The sequence below is a fragment of the Phallusia mammillata genome, chromosome 4 (assembly GCF_965637545.1).
Source record: "Phallusia mammillata chromosome 4, kaPhaMamm4.hap1.1, whole genome shotgun sequence".
NCBI lineage: Eukaryota > Metazoa > Chordata > Ascidiacea > Phlebobranchia > Ascidiidae > Phallusia > Phallusia mammillata.
Window position 1 is genome coordinate 20,407,403 of NC_137255.1, and position 18,043 is coordinate 20,425,445.

General features: G+C 36.2%; 4 protein-coding genes across 5 annotated transcripts; 1 reads left to right on the plus strand and 3 right to left on the minus strand.

Annotated features, from left to right (window-relative positions):
* Window positions 1–121: 121 nt before the first annotated feature.
* Window positions 122–1,265, plus strand: LOC145222954 (uncharacterized). The gene is made up of 2 exons (XM_080089215.1): window positions 122–388; window positions 824–1,265. The coding sequence occupies exons 1-2, from the start codon at window positions 269–271 to the stop codon at window positions 1,085–1,087; spliced, it is 384 nt and encodes a 127-aa protein (XP_079945341.1). The 5' UTR covers window positions 122–268; the 3' UTR covers window positions 1,088–1,265.
* Window positions 1,250–11,299, minus strand: LOC145222951 (glycerol-3-phosphate acyltransferase 1, mitochondrial-like). Its single transcript, XM_080089210.1, has 19 exons — window positions 10,927–11,299; window positions 10,761–10,861; window positions 10,586–10,696; window positions 10,370–10,525; window positions 10,117–10,213; window positions 9,913–10,049; window positions 9,739–9,832; window positions 9,565–9,613; window positions 9,305–9,468; window positions 9,121–9,234; window positions 8,871–8,999; window positions 4,942–5,119; window positions 4,321–4,476; window positions 3,608–3,986; window positions 3,012–3,172; window positions 2,696–2,904; window positions 2,425–2,598; window positions 2,126–2,318; window positions 1,250–1,999 (listed from the first exon to the last, which is right to left on the minus strand). Exons 1-19 carry the CDS (start codon window positions 11,041–11,043, stop codon window positions 1,830–1,832), a joined length of 2,889 nt encoding a protein of 962 aa, XP_079945336.1. The 5' UTR covers window positions 11,044–11,299; the 3' UTR covers window positions 1,250–1,829.
* Window positions 11,300–13,125: 1,826 nt separating this feature from the next.
* Window positions 13,126–15,214, minus strand: LOC145222953 (glycerol-3-phosphate phosphatase-like). 2 transcript variants are annotated; one of them, XM_080089214.1, is made up of 6 exons: window positions 14,853–15,214; window positions 14,607–14,791; window positions 14,322–14,449; window positions 14,015–14,160; window positions 13,674–13,771; window positions 13,126–13,539 (listed from the first exon to the last, which is right to left on the minus strand). In XM_080089214.1, the coding sequence occupies exons 1-6, from the start codon at window positions 14,959–14,961 to the stop codon at window positions 13,312–13,314; spliced, it is 894 nt and encodes a 297-aa protein (XP_079945340.1). In that variant the 5' UTR covers window positions 14,962–15,214; the 3' UTR covers window positions 13,126–13,311. The 2 variants fall into 2 exon arrangements, with proteins under 2 accessions (XP_079945340.1, XP_079945339.1); XM_080089213.1 differs by having other exon boundaries at window positions 13,674–13,795.
* A 73-nt stretch (window positions 15,215–15,287) lies between these two features.
* Window positions 15,288–17,949, minus strand: LOC145222952 (glycerol-3-phosphate phosphatase-like). Its single transcript, XM_080089212.1, has 6 exons — window positions 17,714–17,949; window positions 16,793–16,977; window positions 16,549–16,676; window positions 16,258–16,403; window positions 15,983–16,104; window positions 15,288–15,862 (listed from the first exon to the last, which is right to left on the minus strand). Exons 1-6 carry the CDS (start codon window positions 17,820–17,822, stop codon window positions 15,635–15,637), a joined length of 918 nt encoding a protein of 305 aa, XP_079945338.1. The 5' UTR covers window positions 17,823–17,949; the 3' UTR covers window positions 15,288–15,634.
* Between the last annotated feature and the right edge of the window lie 94 nt (window positions 17,950–18,043).

Sequence of the window (18,043 nt, forward strand, 5' to 3'; positions counted from 1 at the left end):
GCAAACAAGTTTGGATGGTATAATAAAAGCGTATTAACATAAAAAAATGATCGGGATTCGTCCCCGGTAGTGTCCTGGGTTCGAAGCACGTGAAAAAGTAAATAAAAAAAACTTAACTCAGATCAATGATGCGTAACAGTAGGGGTTGTCCCCCAAAACAACTCTTTATGGCCCAATGGAGTTGTTTGCTGACTAGGCTACTTTTCGTTCTTCGTACATTCCAGCCTTTTATGGTGTGCAATACCATGTATTATATGTGTCTTATAACATGAGCAGTAAATTTGAAATATCTCTAATAGCTGGTGGCGTTACAATATGTGCTGTTGGGTTTTTGTACCGCAAATACCAGTGGTTTAAAGAGGAAGAAGACGACGATTTTATACCAAAGGTATGTTTCTATTTACATGTTAATCAATGCAAGTAGTAAAACCTTTGGATAAACAGTCCAAATAATAATGGTATTGGGTAGTGGTGTTAAATTATTCCACATGAATGTTTTTTGAAAAACAAGCAGACCAGTCGGTATATTCGTATAAAAGCATGACGTTTCGACACATCTTATGTCATTCTCAAATGAAATGCAAAACCAAAGCAGCAAGTGTGAGTATCGAAAAAGTCAAGAAAGGCCGGCCACCTGTATTATTACATTTTATTTGACTTGACATAAGTTGTGTCTAAACGTTGGTTTTTACAAACATATTGGCTTGTCTGTTACTCTGTTTCTTGTCAGAATCTTTTGAACTGTAAATCAGGTAATGTTTTTTTTTCTTAGTATAACAAAACACAATTTGATTTGGATCATAAAAATACGATTTATGATTAGGGCACAGTTTTTCCTGATGATGATGACGTGATTTTTCCTGAAGAACTGCAGCTGTTGGAAGCACCGTTTGTGCCCAAACCTCCCTGGTATCATTTTGTCACAAAGTACTTTGAGAAAGAAAAGCCACCAATCGACCGCAGCATGCTACAGTTGCATATTATAACTATGTGTTACTTGCATAAAGTGAAACCGGATGTAATGCCAATGGGGCATGTAGCAGTGGACAAAGATGATTATATAGAAGCAAATGTATCTGCCTCCTAGTATATAACGATTAACTGAAGTTCCTCAGTCTTCAACAATGCATTCACATCTTCAAGCAGTGTTTTATCATGCAGCAAGATGATTAACAATTTTAACAGCTAACAGTGTTTTTTTCTGATTTTCTTTTGTTTGTTGGTTTACAGACTTGCAATAAAGCACTGATTGCCATTTTGAACAAGTTTATTTATGGCGACGCAAAGGGCAATCAATAAATAATTGCTAAAAAAACATAAAAAACATGGGCAAGCATTTTCATAAAGCAGTCTGACATACGGATTGGTCATTTTGGTTACTGATCAAAGAAGTGAATTTAAAAAAAAAACAACACTGTCCAGTATTGCATCATTTGACAATTATTGTCACCACTGAACTGTTTAGCAGCCTGCACACAAATGTCCACAACAAAAACATTAATGCACAATACTATTGCTACAAGACTATCCACAGTATTCTACCTACCATATGTTGTTGGCTTGCAATAGAAATAAGTTTGTTTGGCAATCAAGCAGGTAGCATACATAAATCTCCCTTTTCATTCACCAGTCATCTATTTACTCACACATATAATCTTAACCACTTGACAAGATACTACCAGGACCAGATTTAAACAAATAGGCCAAACTTGGACTTGGTAGTATCTCTACTTTTGATACCAAGCCAAGAGATAGCTTGAGTGCATCAGTTCTCTGCATATCCTGTAGTGGAAACATCATTTGCACAGTGATGTACTATCAAGGAACAGTTACAGCATGAACATTGATATCCGTGACACCAAGTTACAAATGCTTTCTGAATCCTCAAAGTCAGAGGTTAGCTTTAAGCTCTTGTTGTTTGGGTCACAGCGTACGAGAATGCCATTCCATTCAAAACTTCGAATAGCATTCATAATCACATCACTGGAACAGCTTTCAGCTAGAAAAAGGTTCATTGGTAGGATTAAATTCATAAAACAAAACTTGTGTACAATCTGAATATTTAAGCCTAACATTTCATAAAAATTAGAAATAACAATCAAAACACACCAGAATGGCATCATACCTCGAACACAGGTAGCTTTCACAATGCGACTTTGTGTAGCAGCAATCATTTGCTGTTTCAATTGCAATTCAGGCATAGGTAAATTATTGGCAGTTAGATCATAGAGTTGCATGCTGGCCACCATATAACCTTCTACATGTCCAGCCATAATTGACTGCTTGGAAATTAATTGTAGAACTGATGGAAGATGGACCTATAAAAGTACAATATATAATCGTGTTTCAATGGTCAACAATACTATTAGGTTTTGGGGCTTGCATGTTGTCCTAAGCACGCAAAAACTGAAGCAGCAATTTTACCTTTAACCACTGATCTGAGAAAGTGTCTACATCATCCGCATCAAAGCAAAGATCTCTGGCACTTTCAGAATTTCGCACAGAAGCACTTACTCCATACTCATGACTGACAAGGCAACCACTTGACAGAAGAGAATCAATAGCTTGGTTGACCACAATTTCAAGATTGTCAGTGACCTGCTCAGCCAAGGGCATAGGTTTTAGGGTTAACAGTGTCAATTTTTATTCTGAATAGATTTGCCAGCAACTAAAGACAATAAATTACCGTACTTACATCACATAATATAAGATCCATCTGCAATAGATCTACAAGCTCTAAGCTTCTTTCTTGCAAGGAGGACCTCAAAAAAGATGTTTGTACACATTCTGGAATGTCATCCATGTCAAGCCGAAGAAATTTTCCAGTTGTGGATTTCTTCAATAATTCTATCTGCTTTTCGATAACGGAAAAATGGAAACCAAGGACAGCACCGACAGCAAGAGCTGCAAAAAAGTGGGAAATGACAAATCATTACAGAGCAAATATTTAGGTATGTTTTCTTCAGCAAGTGACATTTGGCAAGTTTTAAAATCATAAACTAGGTACATACCTACTACTGACTCCATGGCATAAACTGGGGTCAAAGCATTGCTGTAGTAAGCAAGCTCAAACACTTGTGGCACTTCCAGAACAGGTTTGATAAACAAACAAATGTCATTCTGTTTGGATCGATGTGTTCGAGACAGACCACGAGGACAAAGTTCTGCAATGCTGTAAAATAAAATAATAATACTTGTTTCGTGCATAGATTAGTTTGAAGAGATGTCAAAACGCAAAAAATACATATCCCTAGGCAGTGTTTTTTTAAGGTGTTTTGGGGGACCGTTTCAAATTTCTCCATCGGTTTCCCCAAATTTGGATTTGGCTATTTTTTGGTATTTAAATGAAACGCTTGCGGTCTCTTAAAACTACTTAGCGGTCACCCAAACCAAACCTTAAAAAACCTGTCCCTAGGCATTGTTCGATTGTATTTTCAAACATTACTACAATACTTCATATTGTACACTTGTAATTTACTTTTACTGATACAAAACAAAAAACACACCAAACTTACAAAAATCTACTTGCACAAAATGGTTGTTATCAATGGTTACATATGTAAGATTTATACAAGACAAATCAGGGCATGCAAAATATTTTGCCAACCTTGAATCATCAGACTCTGAAAAAAGATTGTCATCTGTGGTTGAAACCAGCTGGCCATCGTCATAAACCCCAGATTCTGACAAGCTCATGTATACCCCAGTAGGTAAAGAATTGCTAGTGTAATGGTCGGTAGCCCCAGGTGGCACATCGCTATCTGAAAGGTCGGGAGTTTCTATTTGTTCTACTGGCGAAGAGGTAGCTGTACTGCATTCTTTAGCAGGTACATCGTCAATGTCAAGTCCAGAATCTGCACTGTGCCTACTTTTGAGACTAAGGTAACTGGAACTTCTGCTTTGCTTTGTTGGTGATGAGCAGTCAAGCGTCACCAGACGAGTACCAAGGAGGTTTACCGCATGCAAAACAACCTCACTAAATTCACCTGCAGAAGCAACAAAGTGTTTTACAAAAAAATCAACTCCTGCAGCATCTATCATATTTGTTTGTACAAAACAGCTCAGTGGAATTTAATTACAAAATTAGGTGTTTCATTGTTCATCAGTCTACATCAGTTGGCAGAACTGATAGTTGTCAGATGGCACACTTCACTGACAATGTTTTTTTTTCAAATGTGTGTCATTCAAATTAGTTAAGACATTTTCTACGCAATAAGTTTACACAAACATTTATAGTTTGTTATATTTCCTTAAATATTACATAATACAGAATTTCACTGAGTGGAAAAAAAAGTTCTGTGGAGAATAAGCATTTGATACCTGTAAAACCAATGTCACTCTTTCTTGTCAATAAATCGGTGACCAAGTGACGAAAGTATCTCACAAGTGTTGGCATGGTAACCCCAGATCTGAAGTGGTGGAGCAAGAGAAATGCAACTATGTTGGTTGACATAAATGCTTTGCACTTAACCCCATCTAAAGTAAAAACATAATACGTATTGCAGTGTTTCTTAACCTTTTTAGCGCTCGTACCCTTTGAGCTTTCATAAAGGTCTCGTACCCCCTGTCTAAATCAGCCGATGGAAGGTAATAAAATCGTAATAATAGGAATTAACATAATTTTAATAATAGCTATTTATAACTTGCGTGTTGGATGCATGCATTAAAACAGTATTGTAAGTAGTACAAAACCAACCCGTTTTAGACATATAACAAAGTAACTTGTTACGTATTCTTTACAAATATGTCTAAATATGGTATGATTTCACCCTGCATGTCGTACCCCCTGCTTTAGTGCTTCCTACCCCCGATGGGTACACGTACCCCTGGTTAAGAACCCCTGACGTATTGCATTAAAAGTCAGATCCGAATACAACTACAAAACTATTAACAAAATCAATTTAAAAACATAGAAATTTTTTTTGTGTGTAACCAGCTTACTGTAAATCATGCGTTCTGCAAGCAATGTCACTAATTCTCTGTCATCCTGGTATTGTTTGGAATCTTCAAGGATTTGTGAGGAAGATGGCTTTTGTGTTTTGTGAAGATGTGGTGTTACACCAGCTTGGGGAGATGACAGTGGAAAATCCACAGATGGGGTGGAACGAGATCGTTTGGCCTACAACAATACAATTCTGACATTAATGCTGAAGTGTGATTAAGGACAATGATTTTACTTAAATAAAGTTTTCAAAAATAATAAACAGTCTGAAAAATAATATGTATTCTCAACAAAAAAGAAATTGTTTGGTACTGGCATGCGATGACAAGAAAGGCCTTCCATTTTGCATATTACAAGAAAGGTTATAAACATAGTCAAACAAAGCTATTCCACTACAGGTTTGAAAGAAAATACTGAACGTAAATCAACTACAAGGTTTACTACACAAAAATCATGCAGTTGAAAGAATTTATATGAAACAAGGCAGCGGGAGCTAGAACTAAAAGTTGAAGCAACAAACACAGACAACCTTTAACAACCTATGGGGCGTAGTTGTTCAATAACCTTGCAGTAAACAAGGTTCTGTCGTCTGGCGCACAGCGCTCGCTCTTTAAGAGGTAACCATGGCCGCTCTAAGCCGCTTCCATATGGCTTAACGATTTCCCCGAAAACAGAGCAGTTACTAATCTTGTTAGGCGGAACCTTACAATCTGTATTTTAAGAAATACAAAGCAAACGCACCATGACATGCAGTGTTACGTCGTGGGGATTCCGTCGACTTCATGGCAATTGTGTTAATTCATGTATCTGCCGGCCTTAACGATATAACGTCAAACGAATTGTTTTCTGTCGATTTTTTAACTGCAGTTGCCGTAAAGGTGCGTGTACGTTTGTACATCGTAAGTGTTTAAGAATAAACCGCTAAAGGTCCGATTTGAGAGCGTCAAATCTTCAACGACCTACATTTAAATAGTTGGCTTTGTTCCATCATTAAGCCGGTCAAGTCTTCTAGACAAAAGCACTTAACAGTAACGGTTTCCTTCCAAGTGGTCCACGAATCCCGCCAGTTAGTGACAATGGGGATTTGCGGTAAAATCGTATGGACAGATATATTTTACTAGCGAACTACTATTGAAAACACAAACCAACTCTTTTTGAACAGAGCAGTCAAACGTTTGTTTTGTCTTGTTTTAATTTTCGTTAGTACCGTCACCCAGATGTCCACTCGTCATAAATAGCTAGATCGGCATTGTTTAAAGTTTTATTACATGACACCGTAAGCCAAGGGTGGGCAACCTTTGTTACTGTAGGGCTAATTATAAATGTCAAAATTGGATCGCGGGCCGCACATGTGTATAACACAAAGTGATTTTGCTTGGTTTCTTACCAAATATGCTTAACTACAAGTATAATTCGTATTTGATCCTAGCCACATTTTGCCAGGTCGCAGAAAATTACCATCAGGCGCATTAATCAGTTCAAAAATATGAAATAATTGGACTCGTTTGCCAGTACTTTTGAAATCCAAGCGTCTCTGCGGGCCGCAGGTTGCCCACCCCTGCCGTAAGCCATCTGTGAAATGGCCATTATAAATCGACTGTGACAGACCGCATCTGCAGTGAATAAAGTCGCAAAGCCTAGCCGTGACAGCAAAATCAATTCCGCTGCGTTTGCTAATTGTTTTGGTAGATATTAACCCGGTTTAGAGCGTCGCTTCCTGCCGTCACAACATGTCGATTTCCTATTTGAAACGCATAAAAACATGAATAATTTAACGGTTAACACCATTCCGTCGCCTGTTTGTGTTGATCAGACGGCTGGCGCCTTGCTGTTGAATAATAAACCACAGGTGCCGTGGAGTGATGTTCACGTCACGTGGTACTTATTTGCAGGAAGCTTAAGTGTTAATGCCTCCTGTTGTTCATGTGCATTGGACAGAAAAAAATCGTATTTTTTACGTCACACAGATTGATTTGTACATCGCGATACAGCGGCTTCCGTGTTTGTACACCGCAACTGACTATTTCCCACACCGCTAAAGCCTAAACGTAATTACAGACGAGGCGGCATTTTTCACAGCTCGCTGCAACCACAATTTATTATGTGGTAAAGGTATTTACTAAACACTTGCAAACAGGGAGAACAGTATTTAATCAGTTTGTTTGCAAAACATATTAATTGTGATTTGTTTTTCAGCGATGCATTGGACTTTGATGCTACTTTGAATGCTGACTTGTTGGTGCCAGAAAACAAACAAGCATGCATGAACTGTGGAACAAGCAGTCAGAATTTAATTGTTTGTTAATTAATATTCTTATGGTGAGTGTGAAGAAAAGTACATGGTCAAAACAACACATTTTGTCCAATTTTTTTTAGTTCAACATGGTATGCCTACACTTCCCTAGCATTCCAATACAAGTTCAAACTGATTGAGCAAAATTTTAAACTTGTCAGAATTAGTTGTTTTTAAGTTCAGTCTTTTTCCTTTTTCAACTAGAAGGGTGGCTTGGCACATATTGCCCTTGCACATACACTATGATCTATTTTAAAACATAAATATATTTCCTATGCTTATTTTGTATTGGGTCCCATATTAGCCATCGTCTTTTATAACCTTGGTTGTTTCTGCAAGCAAAAACTCATGGGTCCCCACACATGCAAAGTTGAAAATAATACAATTCAATAGATAACAATGAGTAAGTTTGGTATTGTGAAGACAAACACAGTGATTGGTACTGTGCATATCTAAATATGCTATATGGAGTAAAAACTATTTAAATTAAAAAACTCATTTTAGGGGGCTAGTAGGATAACTAATTGAGGTTCAACACACACAAACTTAAAAGTAGGAAACCACAATGACTCAATCAATAGTACTGCAAAATTTCAGTCCAATCGGCCAACGTTTAAAATTTCAACCACTAGAGGTGTTTTGAGCAACAATCGTTAATGTTTCTGACGTCAAAGGGCAGTTAACAACCCCCGAACTGCAATGGCGCAATAACGATAATTGGCATACTTTACAAGCTATCCAAATTTTTGCCAATTCTGACATTGTTTACAAACTCACCCTTTTTAGGGGGCTAGCAGGGTAAATACTAGGGTTATCCGGACAAACAAAGTGGGATGCACATCTACATAACTATATCTACCATCTGTATAAGTTTCAGCCACATCCATCAAGCATTTGATAGAAAAACGAGTCGGACAAACTTCGGGGGAAAATACCCATTTTAGGGGGCTAGCGGGGTAAATACTGGGGTTATCAACAAAAACAAAGTAGAATGCACATCTACATAACTACATCTACCATCTGTAAAAGTTTCAGCCACATCCATCAAGCATTTGATGGCAAAACGAGTCAGACAAACTTCAGGGGAAAAAACATTTTAGGGGGCTAGCGGGGTAAATACTGGGGTTATCAACAAAACCAAAGTGGGATGCACATCTACATAACTACATCTACCATCTGTGTAAATTTCAGCCAAATTCATCAAACATTTGATGGAAAAACGAGTCGGACAAACTTCGGGGAAAAAATACCCATTTTAGGGGGTTAGCGGGGTAAATATTGGGGTTATGAACAAAAACAAAGTGGGATGCACATCTACATAACTACATCTACCATCTGTGTAAATTTCAGCCAAATCCATCAAGGATTTGATGGAAAAACGAGTCGGACAAACTTTGGGTAGAAGAAAAACAAACAAAAACATTTTGAGTAAAATCAATGTGTCCCCTTCAGGGAAGGGGACCCATAATTAATCTATATTGTGTTAAATTCTAAACACTTTATGGTGGTAACAGGTAAAGTGAGGCTGGTACAAATTTTTGTTTTTTCCATTTCATAGCCAGTAATTTGTCCTATTTTATGTCAGCCTAAAACAATTGCCAGAACAACATACATATAGACTGACAGTCAACTTACTTCAGTACAAAAGGTATGATTGCTGTTTACAAGAGTAACTTGCTCATACAGAGATTTTGATCTTGGCAGCAAAGATTTTAACAATGGAAGAGCACATGAAGGGGAAGACTGGATTTCTTGAATGGTTTTCTGAAAAATTGGAACATATTACATGGCAGGCAATTTATAAGTGTTAATCAAACTAAAAAAGTTCCAAAGCTTTAAACATCTGTTTTAATTCTGCTTTGTTTAGTGCAATTAATTGGCAAACCTTCAATGATTGTGGAGCACCAAAGTTCACTCTAATGTGACCATAGAAACCACAAGCCATTTTGGCAATGGTAAATATTGATGTGATGAATGTTTCTGGCTTTTTAGTCTGACCCTGGGGACAAAAGTACAAACATATGACTGATGTCAATAAGTCACATGCAAGGATGTTGGCAATTGCAAACCATCAGTTCTCCATCAAAGTTTCCGTCCATCAACTTTTCATAGCTCACACAAACAGGCACTACAGTGACATCAGGTATAACACCCTTTAATACTGATTCCACAACAACAGAAAAAATGCCGGTTTTTGGTTGATTTGGAAGACCACTTCTAGTTCTTGTACCTTCTACAAATTAAAAAAATAAAGAAAATCACTGAAAAAGTGTCAAATAATAGTAGATATCTTGGTAAAACAAGCTTGAAAAACAACTTATTAATTTACCAATAAAAACTTCAAGGCTTTGGTTTTCTTTCAGAAGCTCAGTGACATACTGAAAACAAAATAGTGTAATCAATACACAATCAATGTCAAAATCGATGAAGTCTATACTCAACAATGGATAATGAATTACAAGTACCAGTTCAAGTGCTTTAAACTCAAGAAAGAAAAGCTTACCGAGTTTAACACGGCTCGATAAATGTAATCTTTTTCATTTCCTCTGTCAATTTTCCTTCTTATAAAAAATCCTCCAACTCGGCGCATAACAGACCTTCAAATGTTAAAAGCAAATATAATACAAAGAAAATGATTCAATACAAAGTCTTTGTTTGCTCGTGAAAAATATCATACCTAAAAAGCGGTATATTTAAGTTGTTTCCACTGGCAACAAAAGGTGAACGAATTTCACTGTGATATAGTAACAGTGTCATTAATATGTAGTCAAAATGACTAAAGTGTAATGGCAGGTAGAGCACAGGGGTGTTGCCCTAAAAGACAAAAATATGAGACAAGGTAAATAATATTTCATTTGAAAACAGTTAATGAGTCATTTACCTCAGATATTGTTCGCAATACTTCCAACTGACCCTGATGTAAGTGCACAGATGAGGTCAATTGTCTTAAAAGTGTCAAACACAACCAGCCACTAAACCTAAAAAATACATTTGGATGTAATATTCCATGTTAAACATTACTTACATAAAAACAAGAAAGAGTATTCACAACAACAAGATATAAACAAAGAGCAATTTAGAGATGAAATACTTGTGTAATGCTAGGTCCAAATTGATTCTAATCATATGCTTACTTTAGGGCTTTAGATGTCACAGTGGCAAGCATTTCATCAAGATACATAGATGCTCTTTCCATCATTTGTTTCTCAAATCTCTTTTCCTGTTTAACATCAACATCGTCACTGGAACTTTCAGTGGTGCACAGTGTTTTTTGAATAGCGTGATGCAATCTGCAACAATATTTAAGATCAGAAACACTATTGTTGTATTAAATTAAATAAAAATATAACCTTTCATCTGAAAGAATATTTTGTCGCATTAAAGTAGGGTCAGGGTATCTGTGGTCTGTTCGACGTGTTGTTGTCACATAACAATAGTAAAATGTTTTTGTAAGAAAATCTCTGAAATACAAATAGGTTTAGTTGTGACAAATTCTGGTATGAGATAGGTGCAGACAAACAATACCTTTCCTGCAATCCAGGAATATGCAATAGGTTATAAAAAGGGCGCTGAGACAAAGCAACAATATCTATTGAATCCATGTTGGCTTGTGATCCAGCAGAATCCTAAACATGTAAAAATATGCTTATTCAGCAAAAAATAATTTCATTTCTGTCTATATATTACACACCAAAGGTTTCCAATGAGTTCCTCCCATTTCTGGTCGTTTTAGGCCAACATCGAGATATGATTGGTCAAACTTTTTTTTGTACTCAAACAGATCAGCTTCATTTTCACAGCTTCCCATTTTGAGTTTTTCTTTATATGCAAGCTTGCTTTTTTCTTCTTTTGCAAACAGTCTGATGCTGTGTTGTGGAACTTGGGCTAAGTCATTGTGATTGCAAATAATTGGGTTAATAGGTGAATCCTATTTGACATGCAAGCAGGTTTTGTCAAAATTTGGGTGCACAAACTGTCAGCCTTTACCATATCACTCACGCTCCACTGTTTAAAAAAGACAAAATTGATAACACATAGAACCCAACCAAAGCCTATTAACACATATAACACAGCATTACATTTGCATCAACAAATGATTAACTGTAAAATGAAAACCATTTGTAAAGTTAAGTGATACTTGGCATGTATAAATAATTTGTTTGGAAGAGCTAAAATTTTGTTGATACATTATGCCTGGCAGCAACAGTGTATTCAATTTGTGTTGCTTTTGGACCAAACATGGCAATTATTTGGGACAGCTTTGCTGGCTGACATTTTATCAACTTAGTTCCTATTGTTACTTAATATTGTGTGAATGTGTGGTGACATTGTTGGAAATATTATTAAATTAACTGACTCACTTACAACATTTTAAAATGATCAATGGCAGTACTGAAACCCAACTTAACAGCAGCTGATTCCACCAATACACGATTAGAAACAAATTATTTTAACTTCAACATTTCTCTCTATATAAGACGCTAAACTTGCAATTGTAAATCTCCACAGTCCGCAGCAACACCATTAACAACAAACGTATTGTAACTACACCAATCCTATTCCTATCCCATAGTAAGGCAAACCCATGCTGCAGCATTTTTTGCTAAATGTTTGAGCATTTTTTATAACGCAAAAACAAATCCACTCTTGGCGTCGTTTAGATGTGATCGTCATCGTCAGTCGTCACCAAGCGGCCTATGCAACATGTGGTAATCGAAAGACCTTGTGCTTACCGATCCGTGACAAAGGTTATTTCGACGATGTCCGCTAGATTAATACATTATTTCATAATATGCAACTAAAAAACATTTTATCGAGGTTTGTAAAACCACGCCTTCCAATTTATCCCTTTTCTGCTTGACACCCAATAAATTCAGGGTTAGTTTTTTTAAAGCACTCATCTCCATTGAATTTGCCTCTTTTTATGTTCATTCTTTACGTTTTTGATCGGCGAAACTTAGTTCCTGGAGCAATTATCAACTGAAATTCCATTGAGAAATATGAGTGTACAGCAGGGGTCTTCAACCTTTTTGGCTCAATCGCCCCCTTATTAAGGCACTGTTTCCAAATCGCCCCCCTATGAGATTGTTATTATAAAAGTTCTGCTTTTTGAGCAGACGTGGGCGGTTAGATTCAGTCAGCAACACGAAAGCTTCAGTTAACAGCGAAAACCTAATTTAATTGCTACTACAACACGCAAGGTCCTTTTCACGCACTTCTTTTAACTAACGCATCTAAGATTTGTTAAAATTTATTACATCATAGACAAAACAATATTACGATTATGCGCCAATAATCGCCTTCTTTTGTTGAAAACAATGGGGCAGTACTCTGTAGAGCAGAAGTCCAAATAATACAAATACTTCGCAGTTTGGGAAGCGCTTGTAGGAAGTGTAAAAGCGAAACAAGTTTGAGGTAAAGCTCATTACCATTGTATTAAAAAAGTATGGCCCGTCACCATACATAGCCGCAATAAAGTGTCCCCTGTGGCAAATTAAATGCCCAACCTTGCTCACGAGATCACAAAAAGTACAAAAAATCACCAGTAAACACAATGTATTCAAATAGCAACACGTTTAAGCTGATGTGTCCCTTATCCTTGGTGTTTGTTAGCAACACGAATTATATCTGCTTGCAAGTTAAAGTTAGCTGAGTCTCACAGTTCTTGTACATATTAAAATAATCAGTAATGTTGAAATCGCCCCCCAACTTCCAAATTTGTCACCGTCGCCCCCTTGGTGGACAAAATCGCCCCCGTTGAATAACCCTGGTGTACCGCATGAAATATATATGTTGCTTCCTCTATGCTGCCAAGTTAATGTCTAGTTTCTATAAATGCATCAAGCTAAATACTTCCTTCCTGACATATAAAAGTCTGGTCACACAAAACTACATAAACCGAAAAATAACAATTGTAAAAATTTACACAACAGTTAAAATTTAAAAAGTGCACTTTTGGGGACATTTATTGTCTGTTGTACGAATTACCTAATTTTCACAAAGTTCAATGCAAAAATCTCACCACAGGGCTAAGATTTATGCACCATTGGACCTGGCGAGTATATGCAGAAGTCATCTAGGAGCAAAAGTCAGCCCAATCCCCAAGTGATGGCAAAACATAATCTGGTGTCTGCTCCTTTAATGCTGGGTCGGAATTTTGAAGAATAGCTTTTATAGTTTCTTCAGTGGCAACACCAGTGCCTACCAGCAGTGTTTTCAAACCATTCTGTTTTCCAAACACAATGTCTGTTTTCATGTTGTCACCAACCATTACTGTTTGATCAGGGTCAATGTCATGTGATTTCTGCAAATACAATGCACATTTTGATGAACATACAGGTCTCTTTATATTGAACCAACAATTCATAATGTTTATCCAAGTTTGTGTTTTATTGCTAGTTTAGGCACTCCTTTAATTAACAGATTGCTAATACCAACTTGTATGCATTCAAACATGAGTTTTCCAGGTTTTCCACACCATACATCTGGTTCTCTTCCAGCAACAATGCAAACTGACTTCACCATTGCCCCTGTTCCTGGTACAATATGATCACTGTCACCTAAAATGTTACATACCCAATATGCTGGTTTTCTTTGCCAATGTGGAGACAGTACTGTCATAAATGTTAAAGTATATCACAAAGTTAAAGCCTTAAAAATGAAATGAATACAGTAATCCAGTGTTTCCCAACTTTTTGGCCCAAAATACCCCCAAAACTTTATGGTGATACTGATATATATAGATAAATCTTTTTATTTTGAAACAGTTCAATGCATACCCAAAGGCACTCTGCTATCATCATTAGTTGCAACAAAAATGCAGTTGGGATCCCGTAAATATGACCCAGCTTTGATCAGTTTTGAGAAACTGATGTGTCCATCAAACCCAACCAACACAGCTTCTACATTTTCTTGTAACTCACACCTAAATTGAAGGTTTTCAAGTCTTGCAATCTTTTTAAGACGCACTTCAATCATACTGCAACTTATACCTTGGTTTGCCATTTATAAATAAATCTATGGCACAAAAACAAGACAAACAAATCTAAAATAAGACAATTAACTATTTTCAAAACAAATGTCCACCTTTTTATGTCATCATAGTCTTGACTTGTACTGGTGTCATCTGGTCCAATGCCCAAATGCTCGATCCCCAAGTTGTCTAATTCTTCTCCAATGCCTTCATTTCCAATTACATACACCTTTCCATTAATCTTAAAAAAATGTGTTTAAAAAACTTGCAGGCAAAGATTAAAAATTTGTCAGACAAATGAGGTTTAAACTTGTCTGGTAATCAACAAATATTTAACAAACCTTGATTAAATGTCAACAAGCCACAAACAATGATATGAGAGTTAAACAGTTACCAACCTTGGCAATGTCCTTGAGGTATTTTGCACTTGTGTATGCAGTTCCAAAAGTATTTTTTCTCTCTGATGGAAACCCCAGTGAAGACAATTTAGCAACATATTTATCACGGGATTTGGTGCTGTTGTTGGTTACAAATATAACTTGCTTTCCGGATTTTTTTAAAAAGTTGACAACAGCTGCTGCTCCTTTAAAATATATTATGATCATGTTAACCGGAAAATACATGTTACAGCTGAAAAGCTTTACCTGGAATAGCGTTGTAGCCTTGCCACAAAACCCCATCACAATCAAACAAAAAAGTGTCACATGAAGCAATTAGTTCATTAAAAACCTTTTTGGCTTTCGCATTAGCCATTACTAGTTATATGTTAATCTTAAATCTCACTGAAACAAAGCGCTGTAGTTGATTTTGCAGACAGAGTAACAATGTAGGAGTTACATAATTAATACTCTAAACTTCTATATCAAACCATATTTGCATTAAATGAAAGTAAGAAATTTAATTTACATCTCTTAATTACAGCAAATATTTTTAATTGGTGTCAAAGTTACCTGCACTTTAAAGTGTTATGGTTTATATTGTGATTGTATATTTGTTACTATTGATTTCACAAAATTACAATTTATATTAAGTCATACCAAAACATCTACATAAAAGTTGAAAACACTTGCCTAAATTAATTGCAGATTTTAAAAATCTTTATTGCAATTTACAATGTTTTTATCACTATTTGCAACAGCAGACAAGCACCGTAGGTACAAATTGACCATAAAAATAGTTTTTTAACATCTACAACAGTTAAAAGTTTTGTCTACAGTTAAACTTGTTTGAAACACAATAACATCACAGCAGGAAGTTGTAACATAATCTCAGCTAAAAAATAGCAGAGTATAGACAATTTGTTGTTTTTACACTTCAGTACTTTCCAAAAATATGTGAAATGCTAGGACTGCTTTACTAAAATATGCCAACATAAGCATTTTTAAATATAACATGCACCACCAAGCAAACAATTGTATGTGCTGCTTTATGAACAAAACTCAGCCCAGTCTCCAAGTGATGGAAGAACATAGTCAGGTACTTGTTCCTTTAATGCTGGGTCGGAACTTTCTAAAATACTGTTCACAGAATCCCTTGATGAGACACCAGAAAAGACCAGTAAAGTTTTCAGTGAATTTTGTTTTCCAAATACAATGTCAGTCTTTGTATTGTCTCCAATCATTATTGCACGGTCTGGATTTATATCAATCGTTTTCTGTAAAAAATGTATCATTGCCTTTAATATAAGCTTAGGTTTAAGTATTTTTTTGAACATATATTTTCATGTTTTCAAGGACTCCGGTTTATAAAAAGCATTTAAATCCCTTATACTCACTTGTATACATTCAAACATAAATTTTCCAGGTTTCCCACACCAAACATCAGGTTCCCTGGCTGCAACTGTACAAACTGATGCAACCATGACCCCTGTCCCGGGAACAACATGCTTACAATCACCTATAAGTGCATCATAGTGTGGTTATTAAATTTAAGTTCTGCCATACATGTCTTACTTCACCTATACAGCTGTAAACACACCTTTGACATTCTAAGCTTATGTTAAACTATGCATGAAGAATTGACAATTATTGTTACAAGTTGTACACATACCTAAAGGTAACCTAGCATCACTGTTTGTGGCCAAGAAGAGACAGTTAGGATTTCGCAAATATGATCCAGCCCTCACCAATTTAGAAAAACTAATGTGTCCATCAAATCCTACCAAAACAGCATTTACATCTTCATCCAGCTTGCATCTAAGTATAAATGGGTACATTTTTAGTCTTTTTTAATGAAAAATACCCACAACCTTTCACAAGCAAGCTGAATTTATCAATTATATTAATTTCAACAGACTGTAATTTAAACAACTTTTGTACAATTTAACACACATTAAGCCACCTTTTTATATCGTCATAATCCAAACTTGTGGCAACATTGTCAGGTCCTATTCCAAAATGCTTTATCCCAACATTGTCAAGCTCTTCTCCCATGCTTTCATTTCCAATTAAATATACTTTACCATCAATCTAAACCACAGAAAAGTATTTTGTTTTGCATTTATAAAACAATTTGGTTTTGAAAAAAACTTTAAAACGCCTTAATAAATCTTGATTTTATGCAAATTAAATATGGTACAACAAACTTTGGCAATGTGCTTCAAATATAAAGCACTTGTGTAGGCAGTTCCAAAAATCTTTTCTTTATCAGAAGGATAGCCAAGTGATGACAATTTGTCCACATATTTGTCACGTGATTTTGTGCTATTGTTGGTCACAAAAATTACTTGCTTCCCGAGATTCTCCAAAAAGTTGACAACAGCAGCTGCACCTGCAAGAAATTGTATGTTTTACAAACATTGCATCAAAGGAAACATCTTCTTTAAAAAAACTCTTCCCACGCTCTACGCCTGTGTTTCTCAATCGGGGGTCAGCAAAGCGTTTCGGGGTCTGCAACAACTTTTTAATTCACACGAAATGAGATTGATAAATCGCGATGTTAAAAAATGCTTTGGTATTTTAAAATAGCATAAAACTCGTTTGAAAATGTGCTGCATAGGTGACAAACGAAAATGCATTGTGACATCTTAATCCTATCGCGATGCAACAGATGTAAATTGTCAGTGGCGAACAATGCTACATCACAATGTAACGGGTCTTTCTTGTCAATTCACAAAATCCCCACCCAAACAAAGGGATTGAACTTTTGGTCCTGAATGTGGTTGGTATTTTATGCACCATGTATTGGTTGATTGTTAATAAAAAAAAGTACATAAAAATATCTAAACCTTCAAAGGGGTTCGCGATTAGCTTACAGCATCGAAAAGGGTCTGCAAAGGCAAAAAGGTTGAAAACCACTGCTCTAGGCGGCACAGTACGTACACCCTATTTTGGCCTATAATGTCTCATTAAGGAAGCTTTGGCCACTTAGGGTATGGAATTTTCAGCCTGTTACTGAACCGACAAATTCAGGTGTCATAGCCTATGCTGTCAATGTCATGTTATCAACACCAGCTATGTTATGATGTAACGCCTATCAGTTTTCATAAAAACTTGCATCATCATACCTGGGACAGCTTTAGCGCCTTTCCACAAAACACCGTCACAATCGAACAAGAAGGTGTCATTGGAGGAAATTAGATTTTGAAAAACATCTTCTGAACTTGCATCATTCATGTTTTGGACGTTTTTTATTTTGACACCATTAAATCAATAATTCATCACGATAGATAAGTTATGCAACAAAGTTTTTTTTCTGCACAAAAGTTACCAGTCACGCTTCAGTGATTTTTGATCCCAGCGAAAATTTCACATTAGGGAAAAATCCCTAATGTTTATTTCGTTTCATACCGGTATATGTGTCTTGGTTGCACAAGTATTTGAAACAAATAAATGTT

What these genes read in the sequence shown, in the direction of transcription:
- LOC145222953 (XM_080089213.1), bottom strand. Translation starts at nt 14,961, where the DNA reads ATGGCTAATGCGAAAGCCAAAAAGGTTTTTAATGAACTAATTGCTTCA. An exon ending in GACTATGATGACATAAAAAG is followed by an intron (nt 14,161 to 14,321) that starts GTGGACATTTGT and finishes CCTTCAATTTAG; the next exon opens with GTGTGAGTTACAAGAAAATG. An exon ending in TGATAGCAGAGTGCCTTTGG is followed by an intron (nt 13,796 to 14,014) that starts GTATGCATTGAA and finishes GTAACATTTTAG; the next exon opens with GTGACAGTGATCATATTGTA.
- LOC145222954 (XM_080089215.1), top strand. Translation starts at nt 269, where the DNA reads ATGAGCAGTAAATTTGAAATATCTCTAATAGCTGGTGGCGTTACAATA. An exon ending in ACGACGATTTTATACCAAAG is followed by an intron (nt 389 to 823) that starts GTATGTTTCTAT and finishes ATTTATGATTAG; the next exon opens with GGCACAGTTTTTCCTGATGA.
- LOC145222951 (XM_080089210.1), bottom strand. Translation starts at nt 11,043, where the DNA reads ATGGGAAGCTGTGAAAATGAAGCTGATCTGTTTGAGTACAAAAAAAAG. An exon ending in GAACTCATTGGAAACCTTTG is followed by an intron (nt 10,862 to 10,926) that starts GTGTGTAATATA and finishes TTACATGTTTAG; the next exon opens with GATTCTGCTGGATCACAAGC. An exon ending in TGGATCTTATATTATGTGAT is followed by an intron (nt 2,599 to 2,695) that starts GTAAGTACGGTA and finishes TTGGCTGAGCAG; the next exon opens with GTCACTGACAATCTTGAAAT.
- LOC145222952 (XM_080089212.1), bottom strand. Translation starts at nt 17,822, where the DNA reads ATGAATGATGCAAGTTCAGAAGATGTTTTTCAAAATCTAATTTCCTCC. An exon ending in ATTTGAAGCACATTGCCAAA is followed by an intron (nt 16,677 to 16,792) that starts GTTTGTTGTACC and finishes TCTGTGGTTTAG; the next exon opens with ATTGATGGTAAAGTATATTT. An exon ending in TTATGTTTGAATGTATACAA is followed by an intron (nt 15,863 to 15,982) that starts GTGAGTATAAGG and finishes CATTTTTTACAG; the next exon opens with AAAACGATTGATATAAATCC.